The sequence below is a fragment of the Muscardinus avellanarius genome (genome assembly GCF_963383645.1).
Source record: "Muscardinus avellanarius genome assembly, chromosome: 1".
Classification (NCBI taxonomy): domain Eukaryota; kingdom Metazoa; phylum Chordata; class Mammalia; order Rodentia; family Gliridae; genus Muscardinus; species Muscardinus avellanarius.
In genome coordinates this window covers 126,307,762-126,322,303 of record NC_137786.1, presented here as the reverse complement: position 1 = coordinate 126,322,303, position 14,542 = coordinate 126,307,762, and the positions used below count along the sequence as shown (strand labels likewise).

The 14,542-nt window shown below is 40.0% G+C and overlaps 1 protein-coding gene across 1 annotated transcript in view; it reads left to right on the top strand.

Annotated features, from left to right (window-relative positions):
• CDON (cell adhesion associated, oncogene regulated) overlaps positions 1 to 14,542 on the top strand; it is a gene marked incomplete at its 3' end in the record, with an annotated part of 66,468 nt that overhangs the window by 29,653 nt on the left and 22,273 nt on the right. The window contains exons 12-16 of the mRNA XM_080705262.1: positions 1,524 to 1,705; positions 2,197 to 2,302; positions 7,111 to 7,233; positions 11,406 to 11,627; positions 13,212 to 13,492. Coding sequence (XP_080561388.1) covers positions 1,524 to 1,705; positions 2,197 to 2,302; positions 7,111 to 7,233; positions 11,406 to 11,627; positions 13,212 to 13,492 — 914 coding nt within the window. The remainder of the gene's footprint in view (positions 1 to 1,523; positions 1,706 to 2,196; positions 2,303 to 7,110; positions 7,234 to 11,405; positions 11,628 to 13,211; positions 13,493 to 14,542) is intronic.

The following is a 14,542-nucleotide window of genomic DNA, read 5'->3' as shown; positions in this document are numbered from 1 at the left end:
AGTGTTTAGTAGTTATATATCTATCTTATAATTATACTATAATTTACTTTATTTATTTATTTTGCCAGTGCTGAGAATTGAACCCAGGACCCTGCAAATGATCAACAAACTCTTTACCATTAAGCCATACCCCCAGCCCTCAACCATTCTTTATTTCTTTCAGATTGTTACTACTTATTTACAGTTAGAAGTTTTCTGATAAACATTTTTGTGTGTGCGTGTGTGTTGCTATGATAGAATATTTTAAGAGGGACCTGTTTTTGCTACCTGACTAGTTTGATCTGATATTGAATCTCAGCACAGATACACTCAGTGCTAAGTCTTGAAATGAGACAATAAATATGTGTTTACTCTCAAAGTTTTGTTTCACCTGAGGATCCTCCTTCTGGCCCCCTCCAAAATCTTGAGCCTCAAGATATTAAGCCACAAAAGAGATAAAGCATAAATAAACTTTCATTTATTTGGTTTGATGGCCAATTTTGTTTGTGGACTTTTAATAGTACTGTAGTTAGAAATGCCTGCATTCATCTAACCAAGTAATGTGAGGACCATAGGAACGTGTAGGTGTAGTTGGGAGACTACAGTGGTGGTTAATGTGTGTGACATGTAGAGAATGAAATCTTTGTCTTCAGAAGCTCAGGGATTACCTTTGGGTGAATAAGAAACCTACCTTAGGATTTTAATTTATGTTTTAGGTTTAGATTTTTAAAAATCTACAAACCTGAGCATTTTTTTTTGTTCGTTTGTTTTTGTTTTGCAGGTCTGGGGATGAAACCCAGGGGCATTCGACCTCTGAGCTACACCCCCTGCCCTATTTTTTACTCTTTATTTTGAAACCGGGTCTCACTGAGTTGCAGAGGGCCTCACTAAGTAGCTGAGGCTGTCCGCGAACCGTGATCCTCTGGTCTCAGCCTCCCGAATGCTGGGATTACAAGTGTGTGCCACCACAACGCCCAGCTACCTTAGCGTTTCTTAGAGCTTTTAATATCTAATTCATATAAATTTATTTTGTAGTCATTTAAATCTGCTTCCCCTTTATTGTACTATCTTTGAATCTAGAATGGCATCTATTGTCACCCCCTTGGGTGAACACATTTATAAATGTGTTCACTGTATTAAACTTCACTCAAGTTGTTTCTTTCAAAATGAAAAGAACCTATTTGGGGGTATACATAGATACTTCAATAACAGTGGCTTTAATGGGCATGACTTTGAATAAGATGGCAAAAAATATGACAGTCCTCTCTCCTGCCTGTTTCCTCTGTGAATGTCATCAGTCTTCCATTGCATTTTTCCTTGGTGACTTCCAATAAGGTCTTGGGTCTGGAACAGAACCATCAAACAGCCTTTTCCAGCTGATTGAAATTGGCAAGTGGGTAGAAATCTACTTACTATATGGCATATATTATTGTTTCCGTAGATGGATATTCATCCACAAATGTCATAGTTTGTATAGACTGCCTTCAAATGTTTTATTATAGCGTTGTGTAGTTATGGTTTTTGTTTGTGTTTTTCCCAAAAAGGTTCAACGTACAAATTTAGAGTCATTGCCATCAACCACTATGGGGAGAGTTTTCGGAGTTCAGCATCCCGTCCTTACCAGGTGGCTGGATTTCCCAAACGCTTTTCCAGCCGTCCAATAACTGGACCTCACATTGCATACACAGAGGCTGTCAGTGATACTCAGATCATGCTAAAGTGGACGGTACGTCAACATCTTTAATGAGAAGACTTTCTGGTTTGGTCATGTCAACAATTTAATATTCTTATGACATGATTCAGTGAATAGCACATTATTGAAGTTTTAATTGAGGGGAAATTTAAGGGCATCAACATTTGTCTAAAAGCACATATTCTAAGAGGGGCAGAGTTAAAAAGAAAATTAGTGTTTCCTAGGCTCCCATCTAAGTGTTGTTAACTTAATTGCCATTTTGTGATTTACTCATTTTTAACCAAGTGTGTGCTTATGCCTTTGAACCTAGTAAAGTGTATACTGCTTTATTTTTACATGGCCCTAGAGTTAGCTAAATGAGCTCATTACCTTTGAATGCCTTTGAATTAAGTTAAACGTGACCAGTAAGGATGTTTGCAAACTGAAGTTAGCAAAATACCACCACACAGATAGATCTTAATGGATGTGAACGTTTTATTTATTTTTGTTTTTGACATGTCTTTACTTCTGTTATTTTTTTTTAGTACATCCCATCAAGTAACAATAACACTCCCATTCAAGGATTTTACATCTATTACCGACCAACAGATAGTGACAATGACAATGACTACAAAAGGGATGTTGTAGAAGGTGAGTCCCAGTAGCCGGCTGGAGTCCCACAAAGGAGCTTCGGAGGGATGGGGCATTTACACGTTATGAAACACCTTACTGCAAGCTAAGAGAGAGTGAAAAATGAAATGGTATAGGCATTATCACTGTTGAATTTATCCAAAAGAAAGCCAGTTTTTCCAGTTTCATATACTTTCCATTTTCATCTCAGAAACATTTACAAAAGTATGGAGGAAAATATGACTGGTCATATCCGAGAAAGATTTTGATTTCTGTTTCCTTTAAGTAACTAGTGACCCAAGTATGAAAATCAATGGCTGCTTTTAGCTACAGGAAAGAAATAATGTCTCATGTAAACAGTTTCATTGTCAGCTGTAAAAAGACTATACCTTAAGCATGCTGTGCACTTTTAGATATGTTAGGAGACTGGGGTGCATGTAAAGAAAAAAGAAAGACAAGGTGGTGGAGGGTGTTGACACTGCTTTTCTACTTGCATTGAACATATAGTCCAGAATTTTGTATACGGCCTGACCACTGCCTGTCGCCTGGCTGGCCCCTTCCTCCACCCTTAGCCAAGTCTTGGTCCTCTCCCTCCTCATTGGTAGCCATCACACTGGCCTTCTCACAGTTCCCTGTGCACACCAGTGTTCTTCTGGCATCAGGACCTTGGCACGGGGTAGTTCGTGCCACCTCCTGTGCCAGCCCGTGGCCTGGGCTCCACTCTCCCCTCGGGTGCTCTCTTGTGACTTCCTCAGACAACTCTCCCCTGAGCTTCTTACCATGACCTTGTATTTCATAGAATTTATTGAAGTTTAAATATGTGTGTGTGTTTGAAGTTATTTGCCTTATTAACATTTGTCTTTCCTACTAAATGTTACCTCCTTGCAGACATGGGACTTTTTTCCCCACTGCTGTATCCCCAGCCCCTACAATGCTGAGGTGCTGAGTACTGAACAAATCCATGAATGGAGTCCAAAAAGAACAGTGGAGTAGCTGGAAATAAAGAAGACCAACAGTTGTAACTGAGTTGTATCTCCAGCCCAAGGCTGCCTAATTCTTAGTAATATCTTGGATGGGTTCTTTGCTTTGGGAAGAAAGCTCCTTCCAAGGCCTTTTTTTTTTTTTTTTTTTTTTTTTTACTCCCGATTTTGAATCTTTGAAATGTTAAATATCTTGGCCAGAAATATAGCTTAGTGGTAGGGCATGAGCTTGACATCTGCAAGGCCCTGGATTCAGTCTCCCCCACACACCCCTAGAAAGGAGAGGGGGGAGAGAAAAAGAGAGAGAGAGAATGAGAGAGAGAGAGAGAGAGAGAGAGAGAGAGAGAGAGAGAGAGAGAGAAGGAAGGAAAGGGAGGGAGGAGTCCTGTCAGAAAATTGCCCTTGGCCAAGGTTATTTTCCATATGACTTGTTGACACTGAATATTGCATATAGTTTTTGTTATAATAAATGACTTTAAATATGCTATATCACATTTCTCTAAGCATATGTAGCATTTCTTTTGATAGTTAGCCAATAGGATTTTGTCATGTAATGAAAAATTTATGACCTAAGTTCTTATCCTTGGCATATAGGAGGCACACAAATATTTTTTGACTGAAGGAGTAAATGTTTCTCTTCTGCCATAATTTGTAGTGGCAAAGCTATTCTTTGCTCTTGGAAGTCAAAATTGTAGCTGTCTTGAGGGAGGAAAGATGCTACAAAGAGCGCAGAGGCGATGTTGGGGTGTGGGTAGTGTTCTCTTTTGACTAGGTATTGATGCCTTAGGTATGTTTAGCTTGTGAATGTTCATTGAGTTCTATCTGTGTGTATAACTTTTCTATGTGGGTTTTTTTTTTTTTTTTGGTGGTACTGGGGTTCCTGGAAGCCCTTCTACCTCCGGGCTACACTCCCAGACCTATTTTATATTTTTTTATTTGGAAACGGGGTCTCTTAAGCCAGCAAGGCTGGCTCTGAACCAGCGCGATCCTCCTGTCTCTGCCTCCCAAGTGCAGGGATTACAAGCGTGCGCCACCACGCCCAGCTCTATGTGTATATTTTTTTTTATCAATGAAAACCGCCTTTAAAATAAGACATAGAAAGGTAATTATTCTTGACCATTCTGCATTTTGGTCCTAAGTCTTCATTTTAGTGTAACTGGTTTAGGAGAGTATTTTTTTATATATACTAGGGATTGGACCCAGGGGCATTCTACCTCAGAGCTATACCCTTGCCCCATTTTATTTTATTCTGAATTAGCGTCTCGCTAAATGACTGAGGTGGTCTTGAGCCTATTATCCTCCTCTCTCAGTCTCCCATGTACTAGTATTACAAGTGAGCCACCACGCCCTGCTGAAAATTTTTTGACAGCAACTTTTTGTTTCTTATTAAATAGTTCTAAGTAAGACAAATATAAATAAAATGAATATCCAATTCTGTTTCTCTATTTCCCTCCCTTCGTAGTTCTACTTTCTAGGAATACCCACTGATAAACAGTATTTCAGTTCTGTTCTGTAGGCAAATCTTTGTGTTTTAACAAACTTCTGTGATTTGAAAATTTCCAAGTGCAGGACTTGGAAAATGAGTTTGATGAAGCCTATGCATCTAGTAGTCGTCTAGTCGTCTGCAAATGCGAATGTTGCCTTATGGCTTATGGAGAACTTGTTTATAAATGTAATATACTAAGCAGTTAGATGTTTAAGTGGGCTTTGCTGTGCTATGTAATTTGCTTATTCCTTATTTTCAAGTTTATGCATTTGAAATTCTTGTTGTGGTAGCTGGAATTATTGGTCTGTTTTCCTCAACCCAGGAACAAATTGTTACTTACAATTTTAATTGTTTTGATAACTGTGTGTTGACAAAATTTAAACTTGTAAAGAATTGAGACAAATTATAAAAGAATACACTAAGAGAGCAATTCTTTTATTGAGGCTATCCCATCTTCTGAATTAAGTTCTGTACGTAGATACGTATTTTCAGCAAACAAATGCTTTGGGGTTGAATATCTTTTTTATCTTATAAGTTGAGTGCCAAAGTAATAAAAATATCAAACCTTTAAGCCTGTGCTTTTGCTTCTCTTTGTGGCAAGTTCTTACCTTTTCTATGCACTTAGTTCTCTTAGTCATTGATGCTTATTATAATTCCTTCTTTTTGCTGGTATTTTTTTTTTTTTTGTAATTTTAGCCACTGAAAGAAAAACCCTAAAACGGAACATGAATCTAACAATATAAATAGTATTTTTACTATTTTCTCTACTTTTTGAAAGCCTTTTTTTTTTTTTTTGCGGTACTGGGGATAGAACCCAGGGGCATTGTACCTCCGAGATACACCCCCAGCCCCTATTTTTTATTCTTTATTTTGAAACAGGGTCTCACTGAGTTGTAAAAGCCTCACTAAGTAGCTGAGGCTGCCCTCAAACCCACGATCGTCTTGTCTCAGCCTCCCAAATGCTGGGATTATAAGAGTGCACCACCACGCCCGGCTGAAAGCCTATTTTAATTCCATTTTTACTAGTGCCAGGGAAGAACTTCAAGTCTACAGTAGTAATTATTCAAGAGAATGCTTATAGTAGGCAAGAGTAGGACCAGGTCAGGAAAAGACCTACAGCTAGAATAAAAAATGGAATTTTGGGGGGAAGTTTTTAAATATTAGAAATAGATCTATTCCAGTTTCAGCCAGTAAAGAGAGAGAATCTCTGTACATTTATAAATAAGGCATAGAATTCCTTACTTGTTCAGCCTTTCGTAGACTCTGGATCCTAGAACAAGCAGATTTTCTCCCTTATAAACTGTGAGTCTATATGGGAGAGGGGTTTTGTATTGGTGACTGGAAAGGGGGTTGTGCTTCCAAATGGAAATGTTTTTGTCTGTGTTGAATTAGAAAAGGAGCCTGTGATACTGGTCCCGTCAGCCAAGTGGATTTGACTTGTGTGTGGATTTTTTTTTTCTCTCTCTCTCTTTCCCTTTAATTAATTCTTAAATCAGTTGGCGGTATACTTGAATTTCTAAGGAGCTGTGGAAACAGTTTGAAGAGTTGTTTTCTAAGAGGGATTAAGAGTGCCCAAAGAGCTAATTAAATCTGGCAAGAGTGTCCCTGTTTATGAAAGTTTGTCACAGGCTCATGAAAGTGAAAATGGAGAGTGATTTATATTGGAGCGTTCAGTTTAGGAGTGTTTCTAAATGAAAGGCTGGCTGCGTGCCATGGACAGCGGAGTCATTCTACTAGAGATGCTCGTGCGGTCTGGGACCTTACTCCAAAGAAAAGTGGCATTGGGAGCAGTTGCCAAGAGTTCCCATAGTGAATTTTGCTTTTTGTTGGGTCTCAGCAGTTTATGAAGGCATTCCCTTATACGTTAGCCCATGCTGTATCTGTGATAGTGGACATGAGAGTTTCTTTAATGCTTTCCTTCTAATTTGCCCCTACCTGGGGGTGATGCATTGTTTGCCAGTCTCATGCGTAAGACTGCTTTTTGCTGAATGGACATGGTGAGCTGGCTGGCTGGGCTGCAATAGGGGGCAAAGGACTTGAGATGGTTCTACCCATGTGTAAGATTAACTTGCATTTTATTAAAGACTTACCATTAATATTTTTTAATAAAGCCAGTATTACTTTCAACATACAGATATATAGCTTTGTAATTCAGTTTATCTCTACCTTTTATTGATTCCACTTAATAGAAATGTCATCTGTGATGCGTTATTAAAATGTTTACATTAAATACATTTTTATCACAGATGGTTCTAGGTGGAATGGGTGCTACTCCAACCTCATTCTGAAAATACTGAATAGTTATATTCACATGATCATTTAGGTTGTATGATGTGTGAAGCTTAACTTTTCTTTTTCCCTAGGCTCAAAACAGTGGCACATGATTGGGCACCTGCAGCCAGAAACCTCCTATGACATTAAAATGCAGTGCTTTAATGAAGGCGGGGAGAGCGAATTTAGCAACGTGATGATCTGTGAGACAAAAGGTAGGAGAGGGGTGAGAGTTTGTGCTTTCTCCAAAGATAGTGCTGGTATTCCAAACTCTGGATCCCTCCTTTGGACTCTTGATATATTTCCATAAGGAAATTTTTGCTTTGGAACATTTTCTCATTTTGACTGTCCCAATAGAAGTATAATGTTGGCTAAGAGCACTTGCTGAAAACTTGTTTACATTAACATTAATCCTGTTCATCAGTTTCTGTGTGATTCTGAGTAAATCATTTCCCTTCTCTTTTTCCCCATGAAAAGAATTCAGATATTTGCTGACTCCCTTTTGAGATTTCTGTGAGAACCAGAATACTAACAAAACTATACATATACTAAGGAAAAGTGCCACCTATGTATATTAATTTGGTTTTATCACTGTTGTGAAATACCTGAGGCTGGGTACTTTTTAAAGAGAAGAGGTTTACTGTTAGTCCACAGTTATGGGTGTACAAGGGCATGGTGCTGCATCAGTTCCGCTCTAGTGAGAATATTGTGGCAGCCAGCATAACAGTGATAGAGGTGTGTGAGCGGCAGCCATCACCTGGCCAGACAGGAAGCCAGAACAGCCAGGACAGGGCCAGGCTTGTTTTTTGTATAGCAGCCTCTCACGAGAACTAACTAGGGTTCTATGAGAAATACATCAGTCCCTTCCCTGGGCAGTGCCCTCAATGGCCTTCCACTGGGCCCCCGCTCTGAACGGTCTCACCACCACTGGGCCCCCAGTACTCCAGCTCTTGAGGGGCACACTCAGACCACATCTAAACCAGAGCAGTTTCTTGTTTAAAGCAGTTTCCTGAATGATGAATGCATATACATACCATCTACTTGTTTAATTATGTGGAGTAGTTAAGTTTAAGTTTAGAATAAACAGTCGCTATTTCTAAATTGACCTTCTCAACTCCACCTGTGTATGTAGATTAACTGCTAAATGTTAACTTTAAAAACAGAAGACACTGTGTGTAGATAATAGACATAGCTAATGTGAACACCAACAAGGAAAAGCATTCCCGTCCACAGTCTCAGTTAATCTTTACAACCACCTGGGATTACAGGCCATCTGTAAATGACACAGCAATCCTCCTTGCGGAGCTTCCACACTGAGGGTTTGTGTTATCCAACAAGAAGAGCTAACTCGCTTCAGGGTTAATTCAGCTCCTTGTCTTCTGTCTTTTCCCTTTGCCATCTTCTGCTGTCGGCACGGCCCTCCGTCTAGTACAGGTCATAGCTTGCCATGGTTCCGGGTTTAATATCTAGGTGCTGTGATGTCTCATGGTGTCTTGTTTTTAAGAACAAGAAACATCCCCCTAAAGTCCTCTAGTAGATCCCCCCGCAGGTCTTACTGGCTGGATCTCAGCCACATGCCACCCACATACTGAATGATCTGGGGGTACCCATTGGATTTGTGGGTTATGTGAGATTTGGGTGGACACCTAAATGTATGTTGGGGGCTCTGCTAGCATGGAGGAAGGCTACTGACCGGGCAGAGCAGCCATCAGTGTTTGCTACTGGTGTTTTTACAATCCCTGTATAGAAATGGGAAAATGAAAAAATAAAGGAAAATGAGGAAAGTTTGAAAGATTGGATTATAAAGCCAAGGCTTATTTTTATCTTTTAAGTTATAAATCAAGTGTCTTTCTGTTGTAAAATTGTCATCTTAAATCCATATTTAAATATATACACACATACACACATAGACCTTACCTTGAATTTCATTTGGTTTCCATATTTTAAATGCTTTGTTGAACCAGACACTGATTTATTCATGAGCATATTTTTACTTGCCTCTAAAATGCCGTGATGCTCAGCATAAAATTAAATAAAAATGAAGTATGTCATCTCTTCCCGAAAGCATTTAAGAATCTAGCCAGAGCTGGACACAGTGGTGCATGCCTGTAAGCCCAGTATTTGGGAGGCTAAAATAGGAGGCTTATAGATTCGAGGCCAGCCTCATCAACTTAACAAAACCCTGTTTCAAAATAAAAAATATACATGACTGGTGGTAAAGCTTGGAGGTAGAGCCCCCTGGGTTCAATCCCCAGTACCCCCGCCCCCACAGAAACGATAAGAAAAGGAGCCTGGCCAAGCCAAATATCAAACACCATCAGGCTAGGGATGTAGTTCAGTGGTAAATACTTGCCTGGTATGTGCAAGGCTCTGACCTCTATCCCCAGCACCCCAAAGAAGGAAGGAAAGAGCTGGGCATGATGGTACATGCCTGTAATTCCAGTACTTGGGAGGCTGAAACAGAAGGATGGCAGATGGGAGGCCAGCCTCAGCAACTTAGCAAGACTGTTTCAAAATTTAAAAAGTAAATACAATAGGGGTGGGGGTGTAGATCGGATGTAGAATGCCTATGGACTCTATCCTCAGTACCATGAAAGGAAAGGATGAAGGGAGAAAGGAAAGGCAGTGTTATAGTTTATAACAGTAGAACTGTGTTTGGAATAGTGTATCTCATTTTCTGGTTTTTCTAGGGAATAAAAGATTCTAATAATAGAAATTTGATAGTGAAAAGTGAAAAAAAATTCTTTAAAATATGAACTCTTCATATCAAATGACTTTCTAAAATGGATTACACAATTGGTAGCTTGTTTAGTTGGAAGATAGATACGTAATTTAACCTTTTAAAAGATGTGGGTCCTGGTCTTATGAGCAGTGGTTGCTCCATCTTTAGTAATTCTGTGAGGTGCTGCAGGATGGCACTTCTGTTCCGTGTACTTGATAATGGCTAGAAAATTTAACTCCAATTTAATGTTGTTTATTGAGTAGATTATTATGGGGTGTGGTTTTTTTTTTGCCCTTGTTTGTTTTGTTTGTTTTATGGTACTGGAGATTGGACCCAGGGCCTCATGTATGCCAGGCAAGTGTTCTGCTACTGAGCCATGTCCTTACCCCTTGAATAGATTTTTAATTGCTTTGCTCCTTTTACTTGCTGGGAATAATACCAAAAAAATACAGTATACCTAACAATAATAGCAAAATTGATCACACACACACACATACCCTGTCCTACCTGCTTTCCACAGCTTTATTCTTTATCTTTTTTGTGCTGCTACAACAGAATATCATAGCCTGGGTAATTTATAAACAATAGAAGTTTATTTGGCTTGGGTAGGAGAAGCTGGGAAGACCAAGAACAGGGCACTGGTGTTGCAGAGGCCTCCGTGCTGTATCGGAACACGACAGGGGCAAGTGAGCAAGCCCGAGGGGACAAAAGGAGGCCACGCTTGAGACAAGCCCAACACAATCTGTGATGACGATGAGACTCCATGAACAAAGGCAGAGCCCTTATGACCTCATCACCTTTTAAAGGCCCCATTTCTCAACACTGTCACAATGGCCATGACATTTTAACACGAGTTCTCGGGGAGACATTCAGACCATAGCACTCTTGTTAGTGTCCTTCCCAGATGTAGAACCTGGGGTTCATGGAGGCAAAAGCCATAGAGCAGATGACAACGTGGAGCGGAGGCATCGGCCTCTGGTACGGTGCCGAAGAGGAGGCTGCCAACCGCGGCGCTCCGCTGCTTTCTTATTGACATTTAGAACATGAAGAACATATGAGTTGGGAATGGAGAGAATGGGGTTTGAGTCCCACCTGTTAGAAACTTCTGTTATCACTCTTTGCCATTAGGTGGAAGTACTGCATTTATGTAGGCTCCAAGTCTTTGGGGGATGCTTAATATTATGTATGAGGTGTTTGGAATTATATGCAGTAGTTCTAACAGTTCAAATCAATGTTTTAAATATCAGTAGTTATTTTTACACATGGCAGAAATGTAAAATATGTAATTCTTGAGTCTTATTCAGTGCAAAGTATATCAGATATAGAAGAGCTTTAATTCCATCCATAAGTTCAAGTACTTTTATTTCAACTCTTGGGGAATCTTGTATAAGCACAATTAAACAGATAATCATATAGCAATTTGGGTTAGACCGAGTTTGTATGTTTTTCTGCTCTTGTGATTTCTCTTAAAATTTGTGAACTAAAACTTTGGCACATCAAGTTTTTAAACTTTGGTTCCCTCTTTGTGACTCATTGGTGGTCAGATCGTCCCAGTAGAGAGTGTAAACAGACTGGCTTGCATTCCTGACCAGACCTCCTTCAGAGAGCAAACCATTCCGTAGACTGTTCACTCTGACATCATGTTTACTTTTATATTTCAACTAGTGAGACGTGTCCCTGGAGCTTCTGAGTATCCCATCAAAGACTTGAGTACCCCTCCAAATCCTCCCGGAAGTGGAGGAAATGCAGGACCCGCGACCAGCCCAGCCAGGAGCAGCAATATATTGTATCTCATCGTTGGCTGCGTGCTCGGTGTCATGGTCCTCATTCTTATGGTTTTCATTGCAATGTGCCTGTGGAAGAGTCGCCAACAAAACACCATACAGAGTAAGTCGTTTATAAGTATTTCTTCCTGTTTTTCTAAAGGTGGGTAGGAAAAAATACTGTCAGGACAAATATTGATTGCAAACATTTCCATGTGTTAGCATCATGGTACGAAACTCGTCAGATGCTATTCATTTTAGAGGAGATGACTTTCAAACCCTGCCCGCTGTCAGCCAGAGTAAGTGGAGCATCAAATTAAGTTGCCCAGTAGAAATAAACGCCAGAGTCGAACCTAACAGGTCTCTAAGTAAATAGCTGACTTGGCGCTGGGAAACTGGCTCTCTTGGACCACCAAAGAGGATGAGCACTGAAGGCCTGCACTCTGTAGTCGCCGTGGGAACACCCTTGCCCTCGCACAAGTCTGGCCAATAGGATAGAGATGGCATGGCGGAAAGGAAGGCAGCGGAGACATTCCTAAGTTACTTCACTGTGTGACACGGTTGTAGACGACATGGTTCCCACACTGCTCTGGAGTGGTGCCCTCTCCCCACACCCTCCTGTCACAGGGGTTCATGTACTGTCAGCACTAGCACTGTTTTGAAGCTAAGAATCCACCTTTCCTGTTCTTCCAACTATTTTAAAATAGGATAATCAAACCAAGCAGGGATTTTAGACTCCGGTGGGAGGAAGATTTTTGGTTTCCCCTTTGGCCCCAGAATTAGGGAATAAGAGAAAAGCAAGAGGATGCCAGCAGTCATCAGCACTTCTGGTGGCTGCCGGACCATCGCCTCATATAGCCGCCTTACAGTTACCAGCGCAAGAGAAGAAATGATCCGTTTTCATTGAATGGTGCCTTTAAAAATAGGCAAGGAGAGCCGGGCATGCTAGTATACGTCTGTAATCCCAGTTCTTGGGAGGCAGAGACAAGAGGATTACAGGTTTGAGGCTCAGTAATTAGTGAAACCCTGTTTCCAAATAAAAAGTAAAAGAGGGTGGCGGTATAGCTTAGAGGTAGAATGCCCCCAGTACTACTAAAACACAAATTCAAAAATAGAGAGAGGCAATGGTGGTGTCAGGCTGAAAGGGTTTGTAATCATTTTACTGGTAGAATAGCCTTTTTGTTTAGTGCCCCACAACCTCCAAGTGGACTATAGGGACCAAGAAGCTATTTAAATAGTCACCGAATGTTCACACCGAATGTTCTTTTACTACAGAGTGTCATGTATTACTGTTGAAGTGCTCAACCCGAAGTCAGTCATTCACTCCTGTTGTGGTCCATTGTTCCTGGGCCCTTGGGAGCATATGGGGGGTCTAAGCATTTTTCTTAGTGTTTCTATTACTTGAGTAATTTCAGCTTGCACATTTATTCATTCTGCTGTTGAGTGATTTCTCTCTGGTTAATTTCTCATTAACAGAGTCATAATTAGCAAAGTTTCTAGCTACCTCGACATTGTAAAGAAATTAACAGTAATGACTTCATTAAAGCATACCCATAAGTAGGTTTTATGAGAATATTTATAGAATGTTTTGTTTAGTCTACTTGTAGTTTCTTAGGAATTCATTAATAAAATTTCCTAAGCAAGAAGATTGTTCTTTTTAGTATCTAGCTGTTTTTTTCTTTCAGCTTATTTGTTCTTTTTTTAACAGAATACGACCCACCAGGATATCTTTGCCAAGGGTTAGATATTAATGGGCAGATGTTGGAATACACTACTTTCTCAGGAGCAAACCGGATGAATGGAAATGTTCACGGAGGCTTCCTCAGCAATGGCACCCTCAGCAGTGGCTGCTCCCATCTCCACCATAAGGTTCCCAATGGTGTCAGTGGAATCATGAATGGGAGCTTAAACGGAGGGCCGTACTCTGGGCACACGAACTCTCTAACCAGGACCCGTGTGGAGTTTGAACATCCTCATCATCTAGTGAATGTAAGAGACCTTGAGGTGCTAAGATGCAAGAATGGGTCAGCATGCGGGGTTTTTTCAGTATAGAAACCTCACAGGTTCATGTGAATGGAAATAATATGTACCACTAGCAGCCCCTAGATCCAGAGTCATCTTAGTCAATTTTCTATTATCAAACAATATCTATGCTTATCGGTTTGGCTCCTCTTCCTTCTTCTCCTTCTCCTTTTTCTTAACTCATGGGTGCTGTGTCACTTTATTTTAAATGAGACAAGGTCTCACCAAGTTTCTGAGGTTGGTCTTGAACTGCAGTTCTCCTGGCTCAGTCTCCCAGGTACTGAGATTATAGTCTTATGCCATGAGCCTGGCTAGTTTATATTTTTGAATTATTTAATATTTAAAGTGGAATGCCAATAAAGAACAAACTGAAAGTTGTGCCGAGAAATCTGGCAGACTGGAAACTGTGACAGGCTGGGAATGAGATGGTTGTAGGGGAGATGGTAGCAAACTGAAAAGGGACCCTCCTGGACTTGCCATGCGTAAAAGTCACAATCTAGTGGCAAGTTTGTTTTTCTCACTGGGTTTTGTTGTGACTTGTACACTTTCAAAAGTTTAGGATATTAGTATTCTTTAGCCACAGGAGTGACAAGTCCTTAAAACTCCCTTATGTCAGACACTCCCTAACATAGTTTAATTTTTGAAATGGAAATACAATAACTAGCATACTTTAGATTTATGTTGGTAAATGGGGTTCTCTGTACTAGGAAGTTGAACTTACTACATGCATTGTCCAGATGTCCATCCACATTATTTTTAGTCAAACAGTTTGTTTAGTTGATCAAACTAAGCATTAATTTTTTTATTATCTTGATTACAGATAAGCTCACCATAACTCATACTGTGCTAACAGTTTGAAAAAGTTTAAAGATTTTTTCATCTTCTACTGTAATAAAGACTTGTTAAAACATTATATTTGCAGAACTGAACTCTAATACATATTCATATATTAAAGCTAGAAACACTATGGCTTTTATGTGACCCAATCTTTGTATGTTATAGAAAAAAAAAACCTAA